General features: G+C 31.9%; 1 protein-coding gene across 4 annotated transcripts in view; it reads left to right on the forward strand.

Annotated features, from left to right (window-relative positions):
• Positions 1-5,931, forward strand: part of GABRA2 (gamma-aminobutyric acid type A receptor subunit alpha2) — a 120,418-nt gene extending 114,487 nt beyond the window's left edge. For all 4 annotated transcript variants that reach the window (XM_016145847.2, XM_016145864.2, XM_016145854.2 and 1 more), the window contains one exon: positions 5,126-5,931. In XM_016145847.2, the coding sequence (XP_016001333.2) occupies positions 5,126-5,422 (297 nt within the window). In that variant the 3' untranslated portion in view covers positions 5,423-5,931. The remainder of the gene's footprint in view (positions 1-5,125) is intronic.
• Positions 5,932-23,840: the final 17,909 nt, after the last annotated feature.

The raw sequence follows: 23,840 nt of genomic DNA on the forward strand, positions 1-23,840 counted from the left end.
GACAACATTTAAAAATAGAAAATTTAATTAATGTGGGTTATATCTTTTGTTAATTTTACTTCAGTAGCAGCATCAACAAATTTTATAACAGCTAATTAACTTTTCCCCCCAGATAGTGTATGAAAATATATCATTAACTGATTTTTTTTCATAAGCCACATTTCCCCTTTCCCACTTATATGAGGCTCAATCACCAGTAAAACAACTTCCACAAACATTTTTTTTTTACTTGAGTTTATTTTATGATTTCACAGTCTTCTACATCTCTAGACAATGAAACTGAGAACTTTCAGGATAATTACAAAATAGAATTGTAGAATAAACTATTGAAATCTGTTAATAACCATAAATATTTTTGTTTTCTATAAATACCTAATGTTTATGTATTTTACACACATATATTCATATATATATATTCATGTGTGTGTGTGTATATATATATATATATATTTTTTTTTTTTTTTTTTCAGAGTAAGCAGTCTGGCACCTTCCATTCATTTCTCATTAAGCAAACATTTTTAGAGACTGCTCTATGCCAGAAACTGTGTTAGTTAGGAGTTCTGCATTGCATAGTCTATGCCTTCAAAGAGCTTACAATCAAGTAAATTTTAAAACAGAAGTGAAAAAATCTATATAACAGTATAGTGACAAGCACTAGAGTGCTGTGGAAGCTCATGGAAAGGGGAGTAATTGCTGTAGAAAGTGATGTTTCAGCAGATGTGATTCCAAGCTAAGTTAGTGTAAAATATATCTGAATTAGGGGACCAATGTGGGTTGATTACCAGTTCCTAGTTTTATTGTGCTACTATTCACAGGCTAGGGAATACAGGAGGGTGTTCAAATTTACATTGAGAGTGAAAATAACCTTAATTCATGTTTAGAAATTTTATGTTTTAAAAACCTGTAGGTGGAAAAGTCAGTGAAACACAGTGGGTAAGAATTCTGGTGAGAGAAATTATAGCAGTCATCCACAATTAGCAAAAGCCATAATGGTCACTTAATTTAAAAATAACAGTGCCAGTTTGTCTTTATTTCCCCCATTCTCTTTCATTTTGGTTTAGTTCTTCATATTTAACATTATTTTTTAACTTGTATTTTCAACCATATCTGACCTTACACTTGAAAAGTGTAAGAGTCTTAAAGTAGAAATGATAAAATTAGACTATGAGAAATTAGGTAGTATGAACTATCAAAGCTCACCTAGTTCTCAAAGAATCTAAACTTTATACGAGGACATGAGCATTCATTCAACAAAATTATCTCATGGCAGTGAATACTGGTTTGAGCAGTTAACGCAACACTAGACTTCATTGGACAGTTTCTCTTCCAGAGTCTGAGGGTCTGAGTGTAAGCCAAGGATTACACCACATAAAGTAATATTAGTCTCGAGTGGTCAAAAATCATGTGGTCCAAGTATTCTGCCTGTCAATGGTCTGGCTTGATTAGAGACTTGCATGATATTCAGAAGACTTTATAACACAATATCCATCAACTTGGTTGTTTGTAACCGGAGTTAATAATGAATAGGGCAAGGTAATAACTTCTAGTAATGACTTAAAGGCTGAATATTCTTTGGTGCTATCACTGGCAGATCTAGGTCTTAAAAAGAACATTAATAAAATATATTATGTGGACTTAATCTGTATATTCTGCTTTAGTAGATCTTAGAATTGTAAGTCAGTTATGAATTCATCAGTATGTTATACATACATACATACATGCATACATACATACATGACCTGAGGGGAATCATTTTATCATTTAAAACAAAGTTTTTAAGATTCTGAGCCAGAAAGGCTTTACTGGGCTAGTGCTAGGAATTAAGGTTTAACACCATGAGGGTGTCTTACCTTTCATTCAATACACTGGTAAGACATTACAGGTTCCAACCACTGTTTGATGAAAGATAATACTGATAACTGTTGCACTTTTTCTTGCTACCGATTCTGAAAATAGTTGTTTCCAGCTTCCAAGGGAGCATTTTGAAGCCCAATCCATCATCTTCTCAAGTGCCAAGACTACCTCTGAAGTTTCTACTTAATATTCAGAAGTTGAAACCATATTTTGAACAACAAGAAAAAAATAAGATGAAATTTTGATTTGTAGCTAAGTCAATAAATATTACAAACATATATTGGAATATTTTTTAACACTGCTTGTTATAGCACCCACAGCGTCATGATGAAACAAAAAACACCAACAAACGAATATGTAGGGCTCACATTTGGCTGGTACATATGGGTGCAGCCCTTCTTGGTATTTATAGCTGAGGTCCATTTGTATTAGTCAAGAGTATCTGTTCTGATGTGTGTCTTTGCTCTAGCCTTTGTCACACACACACACACACACATATGTATATACATGTATATACATATATACATGTATATGTATATGTACGCACACACACGCGCACACACACACACACACACACACACACACACACACACACAGTATTACCTGTACATTTAAGTAAAATTGAAAGGTATTCAAGTAGGGAGGCAGGAAGGATGCTGGTGAGAATTAGTATAGCTTCTATTAGTAGACTCCTCTTGCAACAAAAACCATTTACATTTTCTGTTTCTTTGTCTAAATGTCTAAACTTTACATCATCATTCCTGTCTCTCTTACACAAAACATTCCTTGATCTCCTCTACACAGTCCTTATGTCTTCTTGCAAATGTATAAAGTAGATTATCTATACACTTTATTTACCATTAATTATTGTCTAACTTGTCATAGTTATAACTTTCACTACTCTTCACTAACAGACTATGTTTTTCACTGTGGTATGATTATGTATTAGTTCACAGTGATGAACTATGTATCATTTTATCAACTATGTTTATTTTCACAATATATTATTATTTCCTTTTTTTCAAACTAGAAGCTGAAGCAGAGAGAGATTAAGGAACATTCTCAAGGCCCAAATTCTCTATAAATGCAATTTGATATCATTTTGAATGATGCTTAGATATAGTTGAAATAATATGAACACTATATGTTACAAACTTTATGGGTGAAAGAGTTTTTTTTAGAAGATTGACCTAGTAATTTAAATTAAATTTGAATAATTTGGGGAAAAAAGGCTTTAAATTTCATACAGCTTCCTCAGAGAGAAAGTCACATGGCATGGTGTTTAAAGAAGAGGTTTAGAAGTCACCCACATCTAAGTTTGTATGCTTTTTCATCCACTTAATAAACAAGATACCTGGTCATGTCACAAAAAATCTTTAGCCTCCATTTCTAATTTGTAACATAGGGTTAATAGAACTTACTTTCTATCCAGTATTGAAGTTTGTCACAGATGACACCCAGGCTTACCATTCACTCTGCCACCTCCCAGTTGTTGACTATCATCTCATCCATTGTATGCTTGCAGATTACCCTCCACATGTAACATGGCAACTGCAAGTGTCACTTTGAAGAAAGGCTATTTTATAGCTTTTTATAAAGATACTAGCGGTGATCCCTCATCTTTTTTCCTTTTATGCTCCAGCCAGGTCTGGAAGAATGCCTCATCAGTGAGGAAAAAAGAGAAGGAAAACCTGATTCCAGTGAAGGAATGAAAATCTGGGCCTCTTTTCAGATCCTTCTGGGCTCTCAGAGATACTTTCAGACCTTATCTTACTTGAATATTTGAGAATTTTTATTTCAAAATAATTAATACTCAAAATTCCATTCTAGATCAATCAATTTTGTTCCTCTAAAACTGTCGATTTACATTATTTACTATTTCGCATAATTCATTGCTGGTTCAGTTTTGTTCACATTTTGATAACTAACAATACATTTATATTAGTATAGAAATGCAGATAAATAGTATTTCTATTTTCAGGGTTCATTAATCCATCTACCTATTATGCCTTACCTCATGGAAGACAGTGTGCTAAGTGCTAAGATTACAATGAACAAGACAGAAGTAGTATTAGTTTTCACTGAACTTGATTTCTAATGAGAAAGAAAAATTTTAACCAAATAATTACAAATTTTGAAAAATTTTAACCAAATAATTTACAAATTTTTAAAAATGTTGTGTGGGAATAAACTAGATGTTATAAAAGAATGTATATGAGGAAAAGGACTATGTTAGCTAAGGCCTTTCTGAGGAAATGATATTTAACCAAGATCAAAATACGGTAAGGAATTAATCACATAAAAAACAGGATGGAGAGAAGACATTCCAGGCAGAGGAAGTAGCATGGCCAAAGGCACCAAACAAGGAAATATTCTGAAAACTGAAGTTATTTTAATGGGACTGGCATATAATGAGCACAAAAAAAAAAAAAAAAAAAAACATGGTAAGAAGTGTTGAGCTTATTCTAAGTTCCATGAGATGGTGTTTAAGAGATTTAAGCAGGGGAGTAACATGACCCAATTTATGTCTTTAAAAAAATTTTTGTGTCCATAGTATGCTTAATGATTGTACAAGGTCAAGCTAAGCTGGCAGAGCAATCAACAATATCCATTTGTCCAGTCAAGAGATAACAGTGACACCTAGACTAGAGTCTGTGAGAACTGAACTGGAGATTATAAAAAGAAACAGATTATGGATGAGCTAGGCGAATATCAAAAAGTTTGTATTTCATCTTCCTTCTGTGTTTTTAGTGTTTATGATACCGCCATCTATATATGGTTATAATTTCCTACCATCTGAGTAAAGCTTTGCTGTTTGCCTTGGAGATAAAGGGGAAAATCCTGTTATCGAGTTAAAGAAGTAAATTTCTTTATTCAGAATTTGAGATGATTCATTATAGGTAATCATTCCTCTTGTTGAAAGAGTTCTACATTTTACTTATTCATTCACATTCATTCAGCAGACTGTTGAGCTACTATAATAGTCAAAGCTGCTGTACTAGTTGTTAAAGTTATATTTCTAATTGTTTTTCATGTGAGCAACAAAAAATGGCTCTCCAGAAAAATGGTACTATTGATCTTACTCTGGGGGTTTCTTCACTCTCATGGTTTTAAGACTTAATAAACTATTTTTAGTTATTTCTTTGAATTCCTTTTTTCTAATGGATAATGATGTTTGCCAAGATACTTTTCTTCAGAATTTGAATTGGAGTTTAGAAATGTTAAGCAGCCGGTTCAACCACATTCTGTTCATTCTTTTATTTTTCAATAGAAAAAAGAGAAAGCCTCTGTAATGATACAGAACAATGCCTATGCAGTGGCTGTTGCCAATTATGCCCCGAACCTTTCAAAAGACCCAGTTCTCTCCACCATCTCCAAGAGTGCAACCACGCCAGAACCCAACAAGAAGCCGGAAAACAAGCCAGCTGAAGCCAAAAAAACCTTCAACAGTGTTAGCAAAATTGACAGAATGTCTAGAATAGTTTTCCCAGTTTTGTTTGGTACATTTAATTTAGTTTACTGGGCTACGTATTTAAACAGAGAACCTGTATTAGGGGTCAGTCCTTGAATCTAGGCATGGGTTAACTTTGGGATGTATAGCATCATTAAGCTTGGTTTGTTTTGCTATGTATAGTCTGACTAATAACTGCTAATTTGTAAACCAATGTGTACAGTATGTAAATAGCGATACAGCTTACCAGTACACCTCTAATGGAGACATGCATTTGACAACTCGCGAAACTACAGGCAGAAAGAACCCCACACCCAAAACTTTTTCAAGATTTACTCTAGGAACTGATTTAAGGTGGATTTCAGGTGACATGATTCATTTCCTCTTCTAATAGGAGTGAAAACGTGGATCCTATACCACACTTCATGAACCCTTTGATTCAAGTCTTACATAGGAGTATTTTCTACTGTTGCCTAGCTGTAATGTTAAGATAACATCGTCATTTCATGACAAATTCTTCTAAATAACAGAATCTCATGTCTGCAACATTATATCTGAGTACCCTTCTTGAGTGCTCAGAATCTCTCCTTGTATAATTGGAAGCTTAGCACACATCAGAAGAAAAACTAGAGATTTGACATCAGCTTTTAATTACTCTGCATAGTATCTATAGCTATGTACATATTACAGCATGTCGTGCTCAAACAATTATGAGTAACCTCTGACAGAGTGTTAATTATGCCTAGAATTTAATAACCATTGGAATATCATGGTCACTACATTTTGTGTTACTTTATTTGAAAGTAATAATTGAAATTCTATAGATCATTTTAATCATTGGATACTACCTTAAATTAAAAAAAGGTAAAATTAAATGTGTCTTACTCTTTCCAGGTATGTGTTGACCTGAAATTGATCAGCTAAATTTTTTTGGTGCTGGAGACTGGAAAAAACATCCAGTTTGGCTGCTGTGGAACAACATTCATATTGGATTAGAAGAGTGTGCCAAAAACTCCCACCAATGAGAATTCATAGGTGTCACAGAATATAGATGAGCACTTACATGATTCTCTTCTTTCCTGTTTACTGTAAATTCTGCCTTAAGGCTTCTTTTCATCAGGACTCAGAAGCCACTAATTACAAAGGAAAGAGCAGTTAATTGGCACATTTTTCTGTCTTGAAAGCAGCACTTCCAGATAAGAATCAATGTAAATCTGTTTTTATAAATTGCAACTTTAAATTTCGCTGACTCAAATTTACAACAGCTTTGTATACCAGAAGAGGTTTTGGTAAGAGTTGAAAATTTTTAAACCGAGACTTCAAAGCATCACCAACAGATTGTGAGTTAATTTACATGCATAAAAATAACACACACTCAATTAGCTAAATTACAACACATACAAACATGTAGCTTAAATTAGAAACCACAATTTTCAATTTTATAGAATTGCTAATTATTAATGGGTAAAATTCATTTTTCTTTTAATATTTAAAAAATACCCTTTATGCTCCCGAAATGTGTTCATAGAAGTTAACAATTGTGTCTCATGTGTAGATTCAATGCTTTTGGAAAACTTAAAACCCTTTTGACTCACATATACATTAGCAGTTATTAGTTGACTTTTACTAATAGATACACTTTTACGATGGTGTTTTTGTAGAAAAATAAGTAGTCAATAGTGTCATTTCTTGCAGTTTTGTATAGTATTTCAGTATAGTGCATAAATAAGTATGTTCATAAAATCAATAAAAGGAGTATCTTATTGAAATAAGCAAAATCACAACAGAAATTTCTATTTCTTTGCCTCATTTACATTTTTTTGTTTGTTTTAGTGTGATTTTATTATGTGCTTTGCATGATTGTATTATTACCAAGGTCACAAATGCATCTTATTGACAGATTTTAATGTGAAGACAGCCTTGAAATTAAAAATTCTCTCACAGAAGGTAATAAAATAAAATTGTTACATGAGCCAAAAAATGTATTTCTTTAATTCCCTTTCAATAACACCTTCTTTGACATCTAAATAGTTTTAAAATGTGCACTTTATTTATACATTGAAATAGGAGATATCCTGTTTTCTTACACATTTAAATATAGCACAGCTCTTCTGTGTAGTTTAGGGGAGTGTGCCATAGTCTGAGAATGTACACAATGCTTGAAGGTAAGCAATAAAAATGCTTTGTATGGTATGCATTACTAGACAATTTAAAAATATTGTTCTAAGTTCTGCATTACTCCTTTAATGTCTGACTCTAAATTATAAATTTATAAATATTTACATATGTAAAAATAGTTGTAAATATCAGTTTCTGTAGTACAAAAAAAGACTCACCTACACCTTTGACAAAGGGCTGCAACTACATCAATGGCACCAGTTTTATTAAAATTTATGGTAGATTGGCTGAAAGAGTTATCATTAATGTTACTCTTAGTTATAATTGAAACTCTTATTTGAACCTGATGACATTCTAAGAGTTCATATTTTCGATAATGTGGTTCAGGATTTTCTATTATTTCCTTTTGTTGAATTTTTCACACTTTTTAATCTTTTAAATTTCAATAAGTCAAAGGGAGCCTTTGGTCTTGCTGGAGAGCAGGAGGATGCTCCATGGGAAAGAATTTTAAATTATAAAAAATAGTCTTCACAATTATCTTCTCTTCCATAAACCATTTTGAAAACATTAAGGTGACATGGATTTATTGAAATAAGGTTAATTTTTCAGGAAATGAAGTTTTAATATACTAACAGTGGTCTCATTGGCCCATAATATTATGCCTATTTTATGCAGTTGTCCTTTGACATAAAAGGTTATGGTATGTAAAAAATGTAGGTAAATATGTGTACATATATAGAGATATAATTTCATTGTATAGCTACTGCGCCGATTCAGCTAATATTTATTCAACATTTTTTTTTACCTCTTACTGTGTGCCATCAAGTGGGAAGAGTGTTAATACTCCTCATATCACATCCATAGAATTTAGTTAAAAATTAAAGTACATCTCATTCTTATAAAAAGTTAAAATCAAAAACTAAATGGAACATGTAAATTAATTTAGCAGTCAGAATTGTTCACTTAGCTGTGAGATCACTACTCTGCTAAGTTGGTGGCTGTTTCTTTTCTCCTATCGACATTCTTATTTGTTTGAATATAAATATGAAATTAATATAACCATTTAACATTTTTTCTAACTTCAGTGACTTTTTATTTTAGCCATGTTTTTCAGGAATCTCTCTATTTTGAATTTATCTCATTTGGATAAATGATCTCCTTGAACCACATTTGCACTTTTTTTTCTTAAATCGTTCATAGTGTACTTAAAAAGAACACAGAAGCTATTATTTCACTCATAGTGTGCATGTATGAAATATTGTCATGTGTTTATGATGTGGCTTTTTTATATTCCTAGTTGAGGGAACAGAAGTCAGCCATGGTATCATAGATTCTAGAGGGGCATCAAAGCTCAGTGGATTCTATGGATACTGGACTTTGGCGTGGCTTGTCATTCCTATGTGAGGACAAGGGAAATAGTTCAAGTCATCCTTGCAGAGTTATGGTTCTTCAGTACCTATTAAGAGCACTTTTCAAGTGCTCCATATTTGATGCCCCCAGACAATGCCTGTGGAATACTAAAACATTTATTACTTAATTTGAAACCCAGGACCATATTAATAAGTTTATTACACAGATTATTTCTGTTTTTAATCTTCTGGCATTCCTACATTTGTCTGAACATTTTGCAATGATTGCAAGATTTTTTTATATAAAAAGATTAAGAATTTTAAGGAAATCATAAACTGACCTATTGTTACCCTGTATTGCACTTATTTTCCTTTTAATTCAGGTTTCATGGGCACCTTGGCTTCCCTTTTATTAATCTAAAGTTGTACAGAAGCATAAAATTGAAACTGAGGGGAGTGCAGTTATTTTTAACACTTGCATACATGGGAACCCATGAAACTGTATCCAAATCAGTCATAACTACATGGACAAGACAAATTATGATATTTTCACCTATTGAATTCATGCTTTAAAAATGAAATTCAGCAATTAATAATTTCTAATATTCATAATCTTGCATTATCAACTTTATATAAAAGATATCGACTTTATATAAAAGATATTTTTCACTGGTATTAAGCACTCATATTTTCACCATATTCAAAGACGAATTCAGGACTTCAAAAACAGGAAAAGAAGAGAGGAATCCACCAGAATAAGGAGGCTGTTGTTAAACTAAGTGAAGCATTTTCCCTTTTTACTCCTAAGAGAGGGAAGAAATTACACACACACAATTATATACCTAGCAGTCCTGAGTCTATCAAGGTACACATCATGATTAAAATTCTAAAATAGATAAAGTTCATGTGAAAACATTTGGAGAATGTAGTAATCAATAAATTATTCGATATCTACTTATAAGGATTTTTTTTATCATGTTCTTCCTTAAAATTATTAATTATCCAACTTATTTAGATCACTATTTTCAATTCTATTTAGTTGAAATGTTCTATTTTTGTTTGTTTATATAAAGAACATTTTCTTACATGTAATTATGTACCCTGCTTCAAATCACTTTCTCTATGCTATATTTAATGCATAACATCATTTAATATTGCCAGTAGAGAAGAATAAATAACAGATTTATGTTTCAGTTTATGGCAATATTCCCAAAGCACATTTAATAAGTCATTAGCTTAGATTTGAAGTGTGTGTGTGTGTGTGTGTGTCTGTGTGTGTGTGCGCGCACTTCCCAGGTACGAAAGAACATTTTGAGAAATTCAAACAAATTTATGAAATCTAAACAATTTATTTTATTAATTGATTCAATCACAAATGTAGTTCTTATTAAATGAGGAATTCACTGGTTATGAATAGCTTTTTTAATAAATCAGTAACAAACATTAATTACAATTTAGTCTCAAGCTACACAAATGGTTAGAAATATGCTTCTTATACAGGTGTAAACATTTTTTTCTGATTTTTTTTAGCCATTAAGTTCAAAATGATAGCACAATTCTGCTTGTAAGATAAAGTAGAAAAAGCCTTCAACTCCAAGTTTCTCAATGGAGGTTTTTGAAAGCTTCCATTAAATTAAATATCTAGTTGATCATTTTCAAATATCAAGTTATTTACATTTGTTACTGGTTAGTTTCATACTTTTTTGAATTGAAATACTGCTGACTATATTCTTATAGATAGCTGATCTATAATTGCATATTATCATTACATTCTAGTCAGTATTCCAAGCCCTTTACATATATTACCTTATTCAGTCACAACCACCGTAATCACTGTGTGATTCTTGAAGTTGCGGAAGTTTTTAATTTCTATATAGTTCACCAACACACTAGTATAACATATATTTTAGGTAAAGTTAAAAAATAAAAGCTGTATCTTTTTTTTGCTTTAATTAAAATTTATACTTATACCTTTTGGGGAGGGAGCATCAATCTAATATGAAAGTCACTATCTGCTTTTCTACACAATAAAACCAAGCAAACACTAAAACTATACTGTGCAACAACCAAGAGTCTACTTTTGTGAAACTAGCTATTTATTAACATTGGTTACAATTAGTTTCTTGGAATACATTACATTTTTATTTTTTTGATCCATAGGTACTTCTCATATGTAAAAAATGCTTAAAGCTGATTAAGCGCACAGAAGAAGCACTTCCTTCTTTCTTTTTTCTTTCTCTTCCTTCCTTCCTTCCTTCCTTCCTTCCTTCCTTCCTTCCTTCCTTCCTTCCTTCCTTCCTTCCTCCCTCCCTCCCTCCCTTCCTTCCTTCCTCTCGCCTGTTTGGTTAGGAGTTGGAGAGGTTTTTATTCACAATATTGTCGCTTTCAAAACATTTAAATCTGTTGGACTTTAAGTATTTTATATTGATTTCATCAAGCAATTTGTTACAAATTAATATTAACAGAAAGAAGCCTAAACTGACCCCCAATAAATGCCAGTATTGGGACTATAAGGGTTAAATTACCTTAGCTGGTATAAAAATTGCAGTTTTTCATACTTTGTTTCAAAAGACTAACTTTATCATAACATGCTAACAAATGCAAGCCTATATTGTTGGATAAGGTCCTCCAACAAATGTATTTGCAAAAACAAAAGGTCCTAGAAAAGCTAAAGAACAAAGTTCAATTACTGTAGGGATAATGTCTTATATATTTATTCCCAATTTATATATGTTTTAAATATTCAACACAGAGTTGAAGCTCTTGGCTACGTTTTACACCTCGTGTAATGTGTGAAGGAGTTGAACGTGTTATTAGAAAAGCCTAAACAAGTTGAACTTTGAGCCACAAGTTTCATGAATTAAACTTTACCATCTATGGATAAGTACCTGATCGTTGATCTTGGGTGCTTGATCCACAATTGGTTTCAAGTTGTTGGTATCCACTGGTTTTCAATATTTTTCTGAGCAAATACAAATTCAGGATTTGTGTGCTACAAACTGAGGAATGTGACCTTTCATGAAATACTCCCTTTAGAAGTGACATACATGAAAACTTAAAAGGCTTTATATTTGTTGCTAAATTAGAAAAGAAATGTTTTCCCTTTACTATAAATTAATAATAAAATTACATACATAAGGAATGTATGTTAAATATCCAAATATAAACTTTAAACATTCTCATTAAGTGAAATTTAAATTTTCCAGGTGATATTATGATTTTATACTTGTAGGTTTTCTGGTTTGAGAAAATTATTCGAGAGATGATAATATTTATAATTTGTGACCTTGTTGTAATTGGGAAAAGTCACTATTTTTTATGTATGTAAGATAATTCAACCTTTATTGAATGTGTCATTATGCTTGCTATATATATATAAAAAATCCCTAATTAATCACATGCAAATTGATGCTAAACATTATCTTTTTTGTACTTATTAAAATTAATTTAAATATATTTAATCTGAAAATTGTGGTTTTTGTCCTTTAATCATTACATGTTTTCTTATAATAATTGAATTTATTATAAATGTGACTTTTTTTTATCAAGGTACAGCACCTACATTTTATAATAGTGATTTTAAATCATAATTTCTTAGACATCTTTTTAAAATAGAAAGTATAGGGTGACAGAAGTATAAACCTACCCTGAAATTTTAGGTGGGAGAGTCATGAATTGCTAATGTTGAATTCCTTAACACATTAAGAAAGTGGTACTGTGGAAAATAGACACTATTAAATAAAATAAATAAGATTTTTTTTTTTTTAGATAGAGTCAAGTTTATCATTCTGTTTGTAAACCTGAAATTGCACAGTTTTCTAGTTGAATAGATTCTCTTAATTTAATGCAATTTTATTTAAATGAGCTCCTCATTTGTTTATTACTATTATTGCTAATATTTCTGAAATTAAATAATTTCAAATGTCAAAATAGTATAACAGAGCCATTTTTATCAATATGATAAGTTCTCATACACTATTTCTCAACCCTCACTACACTTCAAAATCACTCTAGGAGTTTTAAGAAAACATGAGTCCTATCCTAGATCAAATAATTTAGAATCTTGAGAAGAGTTATGATAAATTTTTAAAACTCCCACAATAATTCTACTCTGCAGCTATGTGTATACATTTTTTTTATTTTAGAAACCTATTTATGGGCTTTCTCTAATCTCTGGTTCTATTTTGGAGCCCTCTGCTTGCTTGCATATAGTTTCAAGTTTAGTTTATATTAGTAAAGAAAAAAGAAACAACCACAAAATTACATGAACATTACAAGTTAGTTTTTCTCATAATGAAGGGAATTTAAGTGACAATCTCAAATTTTGTTCAACAAAGTATTCATTCTTAAAAATTTACTATATGATCAATTAATTATAATCTAATTAAAATAATTATTAATTTGTACACTATAGACCTACAGATAATTATAAACAATGTGAGTATACATATGGTTATATAGTATTATAATTGTTATTTTTCAGCTTATGCTTTTAAATCAAGATGTTTTTAAAATTACTTATACTAATGTATTTTGGAGGAAAACAGGCTCATTTTAAATAATAAAGTGAGTACTTGTAGCTTCAAATTCACATCTCAGTAAAATTATAGTCAGAAAAATGCTACATTTTCCAATAGCATTTAGATAGTCTCTCCAATATCAATTTATAGTCCAGGATTTGTCAAATTCATGTAAATGAAAGCAGGCTATAAAAGGAAGCATTTTGTGTTATCTTTGCTCCAAACAATTTAGAAAAGGAGGAGATAAAGTTTCAATAGGATTTCTATGGAATTAGAAATTTTGCCTCACCTTTAGAGTGTAAGTAAAACCAAGGAAACTGCTGAGAAAGCAATTTCAGTGAGCGATTTGGAGCATAATTATTTGAGGTTCATTTGTCTGGGAAAATTCATTCTTGTGGAATACCTTGTTCCATTAATGGCTTGAAATTTTTTAACATTTTTTTTTCCATGAATCAATAAAAATAATCTTATGGAAAATTTCTAAATCATGTCTTAAGATGTACAATAATAAAAAGATGTAAACTAATGAATAAAAACATATCAGCTTTGAATTGTTCTTGTACTTACTGGTTGAAAGCTCATTCACTTCCAAACTAAATACACATGAAATGCCAGATAAATGAAAAAAGAAAGAGTATCAATACTTAAAAATCATCAAATATCCCCCTTACAGGAAGATTTTGCTATGGGTGTGGACATGGTTCACCGCCCCTAAAGCTTATCTCAAAGTCCAATACATTCCAGACAACTGATTCTATATTTAAGGAAAAAAATGTTTGTAATTCTCTAATTTTTAATTTTTATTTTATTCTTTTACCTTACTTCATACTAATCATTTATTTGTTGCGTTCTTCTTTTTGTCTAATAGTTATATTGAACATTTTAACTCCTGTAAGTAGCTTTAAGTAGTGTTGAAGTTAAGGTAGAATATTTTACGCAAAGCTATATTGTGCTTCCTGAAAGTCAGAATCTTACTCTTGACTCTTTCTGAGTAAGAACAAGAGCAACTTCCAAGTAATGTGAACACAAAAAGAACTCAGGGAAAAAACATTAAATGTTTCATAAGCATTAAAGCCCCTGAGTGTGGGAAAGTAGGATTGGCTTAAGGACTTCCCTGATGTGTTGGAATAACAAGACTCATTGCTTATGTAACATGGTTCAAATTTTTGAGTAAAATAATTCATAGGAGTAGTTTGGTCCATTCAACTGTATTATCTATAGTAAAAAAGATAAGCACAGCTGCTGGGCTATCCCTCTGTAGGGAGAGAGGCAGTGCCCATTGAAATTGGGCAAAGGTTCAGCATACACATCAAAACATTGACCATTACCATCAAGTATTTTTTTAACTTAGAAAAACTCCAAAAATAAAAATAAAATTAAAAAATACTTCTTAAAAAGAGGAAAATAAAAAGACTTGCCCTCAATGCTCATATAAATCATTGTATTTTCCAACTGATGCAAATTTTCTGCTTAAGTATGATATAATTTATAATCGAATTGCTAATATTTATATCTCCGTACAATGTATATAATGTAAAAATACAAATGACCTGTAGTAGAGCGAAGAACATAGGCTTTTCACAGATTTTGTTATATGCATCTCTATTATCAAATTTAACTTGTCCTTAGTTTACACTGGGATGGCAGGCTATATTTTACTATGATCACAAGTGCCCTTATCAGCAACGTCCCTCAATAAGTATGGAGGTGATTGGTGGCTCAGGTAAGTGGGTTATGAATGAGATATGGGGTTCTCCAAAAGAACAATTTTTTGTCACCAAAGGAATTTATTAGAAATTATATTCTAGTAGGAAAAAAAGTATTTTTATTGAAAAAGTGAAAACAAATTATGTTTCCATCACAACATATAGGAAAGAAATGTTCCATAGGTGTCTTTTTTTTTCCAATTTTTAAAATCATGGTAAAATGTATATATAAGATAAAATTTGCTCTCTTAACCATTTTAAAAGTACGGTTTGGTTGTATTAAGTATATTCATATTATTGTACAACCATCACCACCATTCATCTTTAGAACTCTTTTCATCTTGCAAAACAAACTATACACATTTCAAAATAACTTCCCATGACACATCCCCGTGGGTCCCAGGCCTAGCTGGTCCCAAGTCTGGCTGTGATCCAGGCTCACAGCTAGGAATAGGACCCAGGATTTAGAATGTTACATTAGTGTAGTAGGGCACCTGCACCTAAAATATGTAAACATACTTCAGCTTATTGTATCACGTAAGTGTGGTTGAGTGCCACCATTGCACTCTGCTATGTGTGGAGCCATGCAGTCCCCTGGAAAGCAGAAGGGGAACACAAGAAAAGGAGCAGAAGAAGTCCACGCAATACCGCTCTACCTCTCCAACAAAAGCGCACTCCCCACAATAAAGTAGATGTCTGCCATTTCATTCTCATGTTGGCCTTTTGTGCATTCTTCCAACTGGGCATTTCACCATTGAACCTTCTTCCCTTCTCTATCAGCTCAGTGCTGACAATCCCCTTTCCGCTCACCCCAGTCCATGGCAACCACCACTCTGTTTTTTAATCTTTTCAACCATAATCCAGCCTATCATTCTATTCTCTGTTATTTTGAGTTCAGCTTTTTAATTTAATTTTTTTAGATTCTATATATTAGAGGATAAAATTTTCATGTCGAATTCACTAAAAAGTATTTATAAGGGGGAGGGACTGAGGTTTCAAAGGACTTTGTATGGACTTAAAAATCTTACCTTCTCTCCTTCCTATTCTAAAGGATCCACGACTGGAAAGAGACTAAAGCTTAATGTCAAACATAAATTATTCTGGCAAGAATTATTCTAGGACAATTACAAACAATTGACATTTTCTAACTCCAAGAACAAGGCCAAAACAAGATGATGAAGAGATAAGTAGAACTAGAATGGAATTGAAACATGTATTGTGAATGAAGGAAAAAGAGTTCCCATTGATGACTAACAATGGACCTATAATATCTTCTTTGTCTTTATTACCAACTATGCTCATTATACATGTTGGGTCACATTAACTTTAGATAAAATAAATAAGATAAAATACATTTATGAGAAAGGAATACAATTTTATTTTTGTCAGAGAGTAGCAGAAGACAGTTAAAAATAATTAGTCTTGGCATTTGAGTAAAGAAAACTTGCAATGAAAATTTGAAGACTTGGTCTTCCCGTTTTCAAAAACTAGACTTTGTAATTTGCCCTTAATATTAATTTGCCCATTGTACATCAAAATGGGCATTGCTATATTGCTGCTTCTTTATTCAAAGGTTATAATTAAGATACTTTTTATACTATATGACACATTGTGATACAGAAAGAATGGTCACATCTAAGTATAAACTTAATTTATTTGATTAGCACCTTTCAAGGTAGTATAGTACTAATTTCTGAAAGAAGTATTTTACAGTTTCACTCCTCGCTCAGAAAAATGAAGTTCTGTTTGCACAAGATGTCACTATTAATGCCTCATTATTAAGTATATATTATTATAATTTCTATATTTAACTTCAGTACTTTAATGGAGCTATAGCTAATGTTTTAATAACAAAACTGAAACACTAGATAGTAATTTACAGTTTAGTATTTGATTTGAGTACACCATAGACAAAATTTCATAAAACTTCATAAACTTACATTGGGCAGAATTAGGTTCTACATCATTTCTTGTTTGTTGGCCTTTCTCAGCTATCCCACAAATAGGCACTGCATTACAAGGGAGAAGTTCTGTTGCATCCCCAGCTTGTTTATATAGTGAAGCTAATACTGTTTTCACAGTCTTCCCACTGACCTGGATTGTGCACGAAGTTCCTAGTCACCCTCGTGGAAAATGTGACTGATTGTATGTTCCTATGCTGATCATTGGGCTCCTTTGCACTTACATGATATTTCCTCATTAGTTTATAATATTCTTAATGGCATAGATTATGCCCATCTTTTACCAAGCTTTTGATTGAAATTCAGAGAGAATCTTTGAATCTATGGTTCATTTTTTTTATCAGGTCTGGAAATTTTCAGTCATCATCTCTTTAAATAACATTCCTTTTCTTCTAGTATCTCTCCCTTCTCATTCTGGAATGTTCATTAGATATATATTGGTCCTTCTTACTCTATCTTCCATGTTTCCTAAACTTTCTGTTACATTTTCCGTGTCTTTAACTTTTTCTGGATAATTTCTTTTGAATCAAGGCTAAATGAAATAACTTGCCTAAAACTACATTTTTAATATTTTGAATTTCGAATTCCACAGTCTTTCCATTAAATTACACAGTGATTCTATAATTCTCTTTCCTTGAAAAGAATTAATATGAAGATAAATTACCTACATATTTAATAACAAAAATCATGTGTTAGTCTACAGAGAACCTCCAAGCTGAAACTCCATGATGCAGAGTACTGGTACCCAGGGAAACTGAGTCAAGTGGTTTCCCTCAGATCCTATCTCTTACAATGTTGTTTGCTTAATTTGTTGCATGTAATTCCAGTCATTTATAAAGGTAAATAAATGTCCCCATTTCAAAATGATGTGGCAGTAATTGTTTTTTCTATGCTTTGTGTGAACTTCTGAATATCCTAAATGCTTAATAAATGTTAACAGATTTCCTAGCTGAATGAGTTTATAAAAAGAAGTCCTGGAAATTGACTTCAGCCAGATTGTACTTGAAAGCTCAAAAGGGCGTGACTTCATCTTGATGATACTAAGACATTTAATCTTCCATTATTTTCAGTATAGGTATACTTTCTATTTTTCAACTGAATAACAAAGTAGAATCATCTTATTAAAGATATAAGCACCTAGGAAACATTCAGATTGCAGATATAGTCATTGTGCTAGTATCTGATATTTTTAAAAAACCACACACTTCATTTGTAATTAACTATTCATGGAAAAACTGCAACTATCTCTACAAACATTGTGCTCATTTATGAAATATGAAACTATTTAAAAATTCAAAGCCCAAAGAAGACAATTATTCGAAGCATTACAATTTAAATGGATTGATTTTGAGTTTAGATTTGAAAGATTTAGATAATTGCAGGTAATTTTAGAAGAAAATATATAAGAATGTGAAAGGTATCCATCTTATATGAGTTGTGCTAATAGTTTATAGGGCATTAAAGGTGTCTATTCCATAAAAAAAGATAAATCATTTTTATAGAGCAAACTTATGGCAATGTATTAATAAGGTTGCAGTTGAAGAAAATGGTACATTGTAGGCATTTTAAGCACAAAATGATTTATTATAGAGTTTTAAAAATAGTCTTCAGATTCTTAGGAAGACTAATAAAACAGATATGAGAAAAATTTTCAGGACATTTTTAATATCTCTACTGTAGGACTAGGATAAGAAGGCTGTTATCTCTTCTATGATTAAGAAACCACTGGTCCGATATCTATATCACCACTGCCACAATCAAAAAGACCCCCAATTGGGAAGCTGGTACAACGCTGCTTGGTTTAGAACCATATCATGTTTTCAAACTTCCAAAATATAAGAAATCATCTTACAGTCAGTTAATCACAGTTACCACACTTTAATCATTTGGCTACTTTATTTCACAAGTACCCTAATTCTCATACCTAATTTACAAACACACACACACACACACACACACACACACACACACACACACACACTAGAAATAACAATAAGCTCGTATGAAACAGTAAAACCATCACTCAACAGCAAAAATATATTTGACAACTCTCCAAAAGAAAAAATAAATAAATTCTAGCAGTCACTGAATATTTATTTGGGAAACACTCAATCTCAGTCTCTCATTATTACAGTCGCAAGTCTGTGTTGACATTCTATAATTATATAATCTATCTTCACAATCAAAAGCTATGTAAACATGTGAAATATGGACAGAAGAAAGAAGAGAGGATAAAAAATATTCACACAGGGCAAAAGAGAAATTATTAGCTAATGATTCTGTCCATTGTTTTCCAACTGATAATAACTCCGTTTCATGCTTGTTTTGTTCTCAGCCACACTTGAAGCACTGTCAACCTGTGCCCCTCAGCTTATATAGGTTTCAGTTGGAAGGCCCCGACAATTGCAAATAACACTTTTTTCCTCCCAAAGGAAACATGTGTGCTTCAGGACTATAATTCTTATGTGGAAACCAGGCATTAACTTGCATTCTTCTATAAAACATGGTGAATTGTACTTTAGAGACCTTCAAGTATTTAATAAGACATTGCCAGTAGATCCTTTAGAGCTCTTTCTAAAATGAGGTTATCCTTGATTGTTCAGAAGGGCTTCCTGGAGAGATAACTGACTCATTATTTATATGCATTCTGAGGGCAGTTTATCCCTATAATGGGAGTCATCCAGTTAGAAAAGGTGGTAGGAAATTTGTTTCTTGACTTTACCTGAAATGATCAATGATACCACCTTGACCCATAAAGACATTAAGGTTATCCTCAACTCCCTGGCTGAGGTTGTTAGGGATAATAGAATGGTCCTAGACTTCCTCTTTGAAAGCCAGGGCAGGGTCTGTGTAGTTGTTAATACATTCTGTTCTACATGAATTAATATCTCAAGACAAGTGAAAAGGATAATGCAAAAACTTATAGGAAAAATATCCTAGCTTCCTAAGTTAGACCTTAATGATTTATGGGGTTTGTTCAGCTGATTGGGTTTCAGAACCTGGGAGATCATTGCTGTGGTCAGTACTGTAGGTTTGCTCCATCCTCCTTCTTGGAGTGGAATTGATAATAGCCTTAGTTAAAAGCTGCATGAGACAAATTAAACAGATATAATCCAAGTCTCTGTCAATCAAATTTATCAGAGGAATAAAAAAGTGGTATATACTCATAAAAAAATTCACCAGAAGCCAAGATGGTATAGAAACAAGGGGCAGATCATTTTAAAACAATTTTCATGAGCCTCTTTCATTTTTGCACATTTTGTCAAGAGAGGTATAGGCTGCCTTTGTCCAGGACTAATTTTTCAAATATGTTTGTATAGCTAACAACCTTGGAAGACAAAGATAGTAACAAAATCAAGTTGTTTACAGTCCAGTATGATAAAGAAAATGTCTTTTTCTGGAGCAAAAGTCAGATGGGTTTATTGCTCATTACAAAAGATTTAGGTTCCCTGAGCTTTAATTTTCTCTCTTGTAATGTAGTTCAATGTATGTGCAGGATTCTCCAGAAACTCTTTCTGTTTTCCTGTAGGAATTGGGGCCCAGGAAATGTATGACAAGATAATGATTTACATAATGACGTGAGTTAAAAAAATATCTTTTGTCTCTGACTCAGGAATCTCATGTTTTTCTACAAGTATTCAGAAAACTGAGGCTAGCTAACTTGTTAGCTTTTATGTAGGGTAAAATTTTAACAAATAATAACCACCACAACAATAATAGTAACAATAATAATGATAATACAAATAAAGAAAACCCATTCCTTGCCAGCCATTTTTCTAGATGTTTTAATATATTATTTTAGTTATTTTCATAGCAAAGCTATGTTAGTTCTATTATATAGATAAGAAAATTGAGGCAGATAAATTAACTTGCCAAAGACCACACAGTTTGTATATGGTAGAACCTGATTCATAGTCTGTAAAGTCTTCAACCAATGTGGCATTCTATCTCTCATAATTTAAGTAACATTTTAACCATTGCATTTCATAAACTATCCATGGCCTATCTCATGTTAGTAGAAATGCTGTCAACTTAAAACTGAAATCTTTCATTTAATCAGCTACAAATTCTCATTTTCTTAAGAATCTATTACTCTCAGACATTCTTGTCATCAGTTATTTTATCAACCATTGTTAAAATGCAGGCCAAAAAATGGATTTCTTACTAGTATAAATTGTATAGAGCCTCTTAGAAGAGTATGGAAAGAAGTTCTAGTTTAGGATGGTCATTCAAAGATGTGCTACCAAAGGAATTGGTATCTGTTCTCTAATCAGAAAGGCACAGGTGCCAGAACTAACACGAGTGCCACAATCATCTATTATGGCCAAACGATTGCCATTGTGTCTAAATGCCGAAAAATACTGTTCTCTACAACCGAATAGGAAAATGTGCCCTGCTTTCAAGTCCTACAGAGCTAGGAGAGTGGGACTACTGCTAATATAATGGTAGGGAAAAAAAAAATCTCCTGGACTATGCTAGAATAAACAGCAAAAGCAGATGCCCTTTTTTTTCACTTTTCAAATCTTCTGTGAGTTTTTCTGTTTGGCTGAATCTAAATCAAATCTAGAACTCGAGCTGCATGAGAGTCTGAAAAATGAAAATTCTAACTTGGCTCCCTCACAATGTGTGTAGTAGATGCTGAGAACTAATGCACCAAATTCTTCATAAGGCATTGATTTCTAATCTAGTATAAATAAAATCTACTCCAAATAAACCACAAAATTAAAAAAAAAAAACTACATGCCAATAGCTCTTTTGTGAAAAAATAAATAAATAAATTGCTAGCAAGCAGCAGAAAAAGAATTTCACCTAGATGTCTTCTTTTCTGATGCCTATCTGCTACTTGTCATACAGGGAAGCAGGTTTGGAGTTAACTTTTGATCTCATAAATGTAAACTCATACAAAAAAAAGTAATTTGAGACAATGAATGCAAATTCTTTAAGTTAGAGACAATAACTCCCATCTGTCATGTTGTAGAAAAACTAGAAAAGGAAGGATAATTATGGGAAGTAAAATCTACTTGGGGAGAAAAAAATACTGTATGAAATATTGAAATATGATAATGTCAAGAATCAATAATATTTCAAATTGATTTGTTTATTAGAAATTATATAGATATAAAATAAAGATGGGTAAATGTGGCAGAAAAATAGCCCAGAATTAAAGCATTCCTCAAGCTAAAAAGACATCAGCAATGAAATACTATACTAGATAAATTTCTGGCATTATTATGTGATATTTTTGTGAGTCATGAAGAGAGAAATTAAGGACATGGTACAATGTGTCCCTCAGAAAATGCAGGGTGGCGTGCTCTCATGGGAATAAAAAGAGAATAATTAAATGCATGAAAAAAGAGCGATTGTGGACCAAAATATGAATCAATAAAGAAGTGACTTCTGTTGGGAAAGAAACAAATCCATGGTGATTTTTAAACTTCAAGTTCCATTTCTTACTGAAATATAAGAGAGAATAAATGTGAGGCAATTCTGAAATTGTAACTAGAGGGAAATCTATAACAATTACCTTTGCAAACACTTCTAAATGTGACAGTGGGAAAGATTTCTAAACAAATAATTTTGGGGCCTATTGAAAAAATAATGGAGTGTGTACTTCTTTTTTGGCACAGACAATCACTCACTCTGTCCATAAAATTATAGGGCAAGCAATGTAGGACACTTGGGCTTCATTAGGAAGAGTTAAGCACTCTACTGACTGGGAAACAGGTAGCTACTGGAACAGGAAGTCTGGAAAAAGCATCCACATCTTTCCTATTTGGCATTTCATACAAATATTGTTGTAGAGGTTTTAAGTTATTCTCTCATCTCATTCTCTGTAGAAGAAAAAGAGAGTTGAGTTTTTGTAATGACTCCAGCTGTTCACGAAGGTTAAGAATAATGAGATGAGTGGGTATGCATATTCAAAGTTAATGTACAAAAATGGAGAAGTTATTTATGGTATAATAATTGCAGATTGAGAGTCAAGAAAAATAAAATTTTCCTTGCTGAGTGTCTGAGCAAGTAAGTCATGGCTAAGAGTGTTTTCACTTTATATGTGATTCCAATTATTCTTCAACTCGTCTGAGAATTCTATAGTAAACTTACATATGGCATTCTAAACTTCTCATTTGAAAGGCATTTTGATAATCAGATAATAGGCTTAATATTATACTTTAGGTCCAGATTTTTTTGCCTCATATCAAAAACTTAGAGACTCAATTAGGTATGTACTCTTACCTCTTAAAATATCAGAACTCAAAGAATTAAATTTGTTCTCTGGGAGTTAAACTCTACAGTTAAAAAAAGAAGTTTGAATTTATATTTAAGAGACAAAATCTTCAAAAATATAAATATATATATATTCTAAAATATAACACGATTATAAGTTTTAACATTTTAAAATAAAAAATCTTAAATTGGAAAATATTGCTGGTCAGCCACAAAAGCCTAACAAAAGTAGATTCTTAGAAGCAAACATCTTCAGCACCCATATAAGCTCTATTCCAGAAGAGAGAGACTTAGCAGTCACATCAGAATATCCTGGTGCTTGAGAATGGACAAATCATCCCTATCGCCAGAGAGTTGCATCAAGCAAAATAAGCCTAATTTAGATTCATATTCATGAATATTCATTCATATGATACTCCTTTGTTCTGATTACTTATACACTGAGCTAAGTCTTAATCAGTATTTGTATTCTCATTTAGGTCTAACAAAATGTGCTGGACATAGGCAGGCACTAGAAATATTTTTGCCTCTATAACAGTTCTTTGTTACTACAGAGTAGCATTGTGGTTGTTCAGATTGTATACATCACTTTCACATTTTAATTACTATGAGTCTGTCCCCAAGAGAGGAACTATCCCCAAAATATTGGATATAGG

This window comes from Rousettus aegyptiacus, unplaced genomic scaffold (assembly GCF_014176215.1).
Source record: "Rousettus aegyptiacus isolate mRouAeg1 unplaced genomic scaffold, mRouAeg1.p scaffold_m13_p_10, whole genome shotgun sequence".
NCBI lineage: Eukaryota > Metazoa > Chordata > Mammalia > Chiroptera > Pteropodidae > Rousettus > Rousettus aegyptiacus.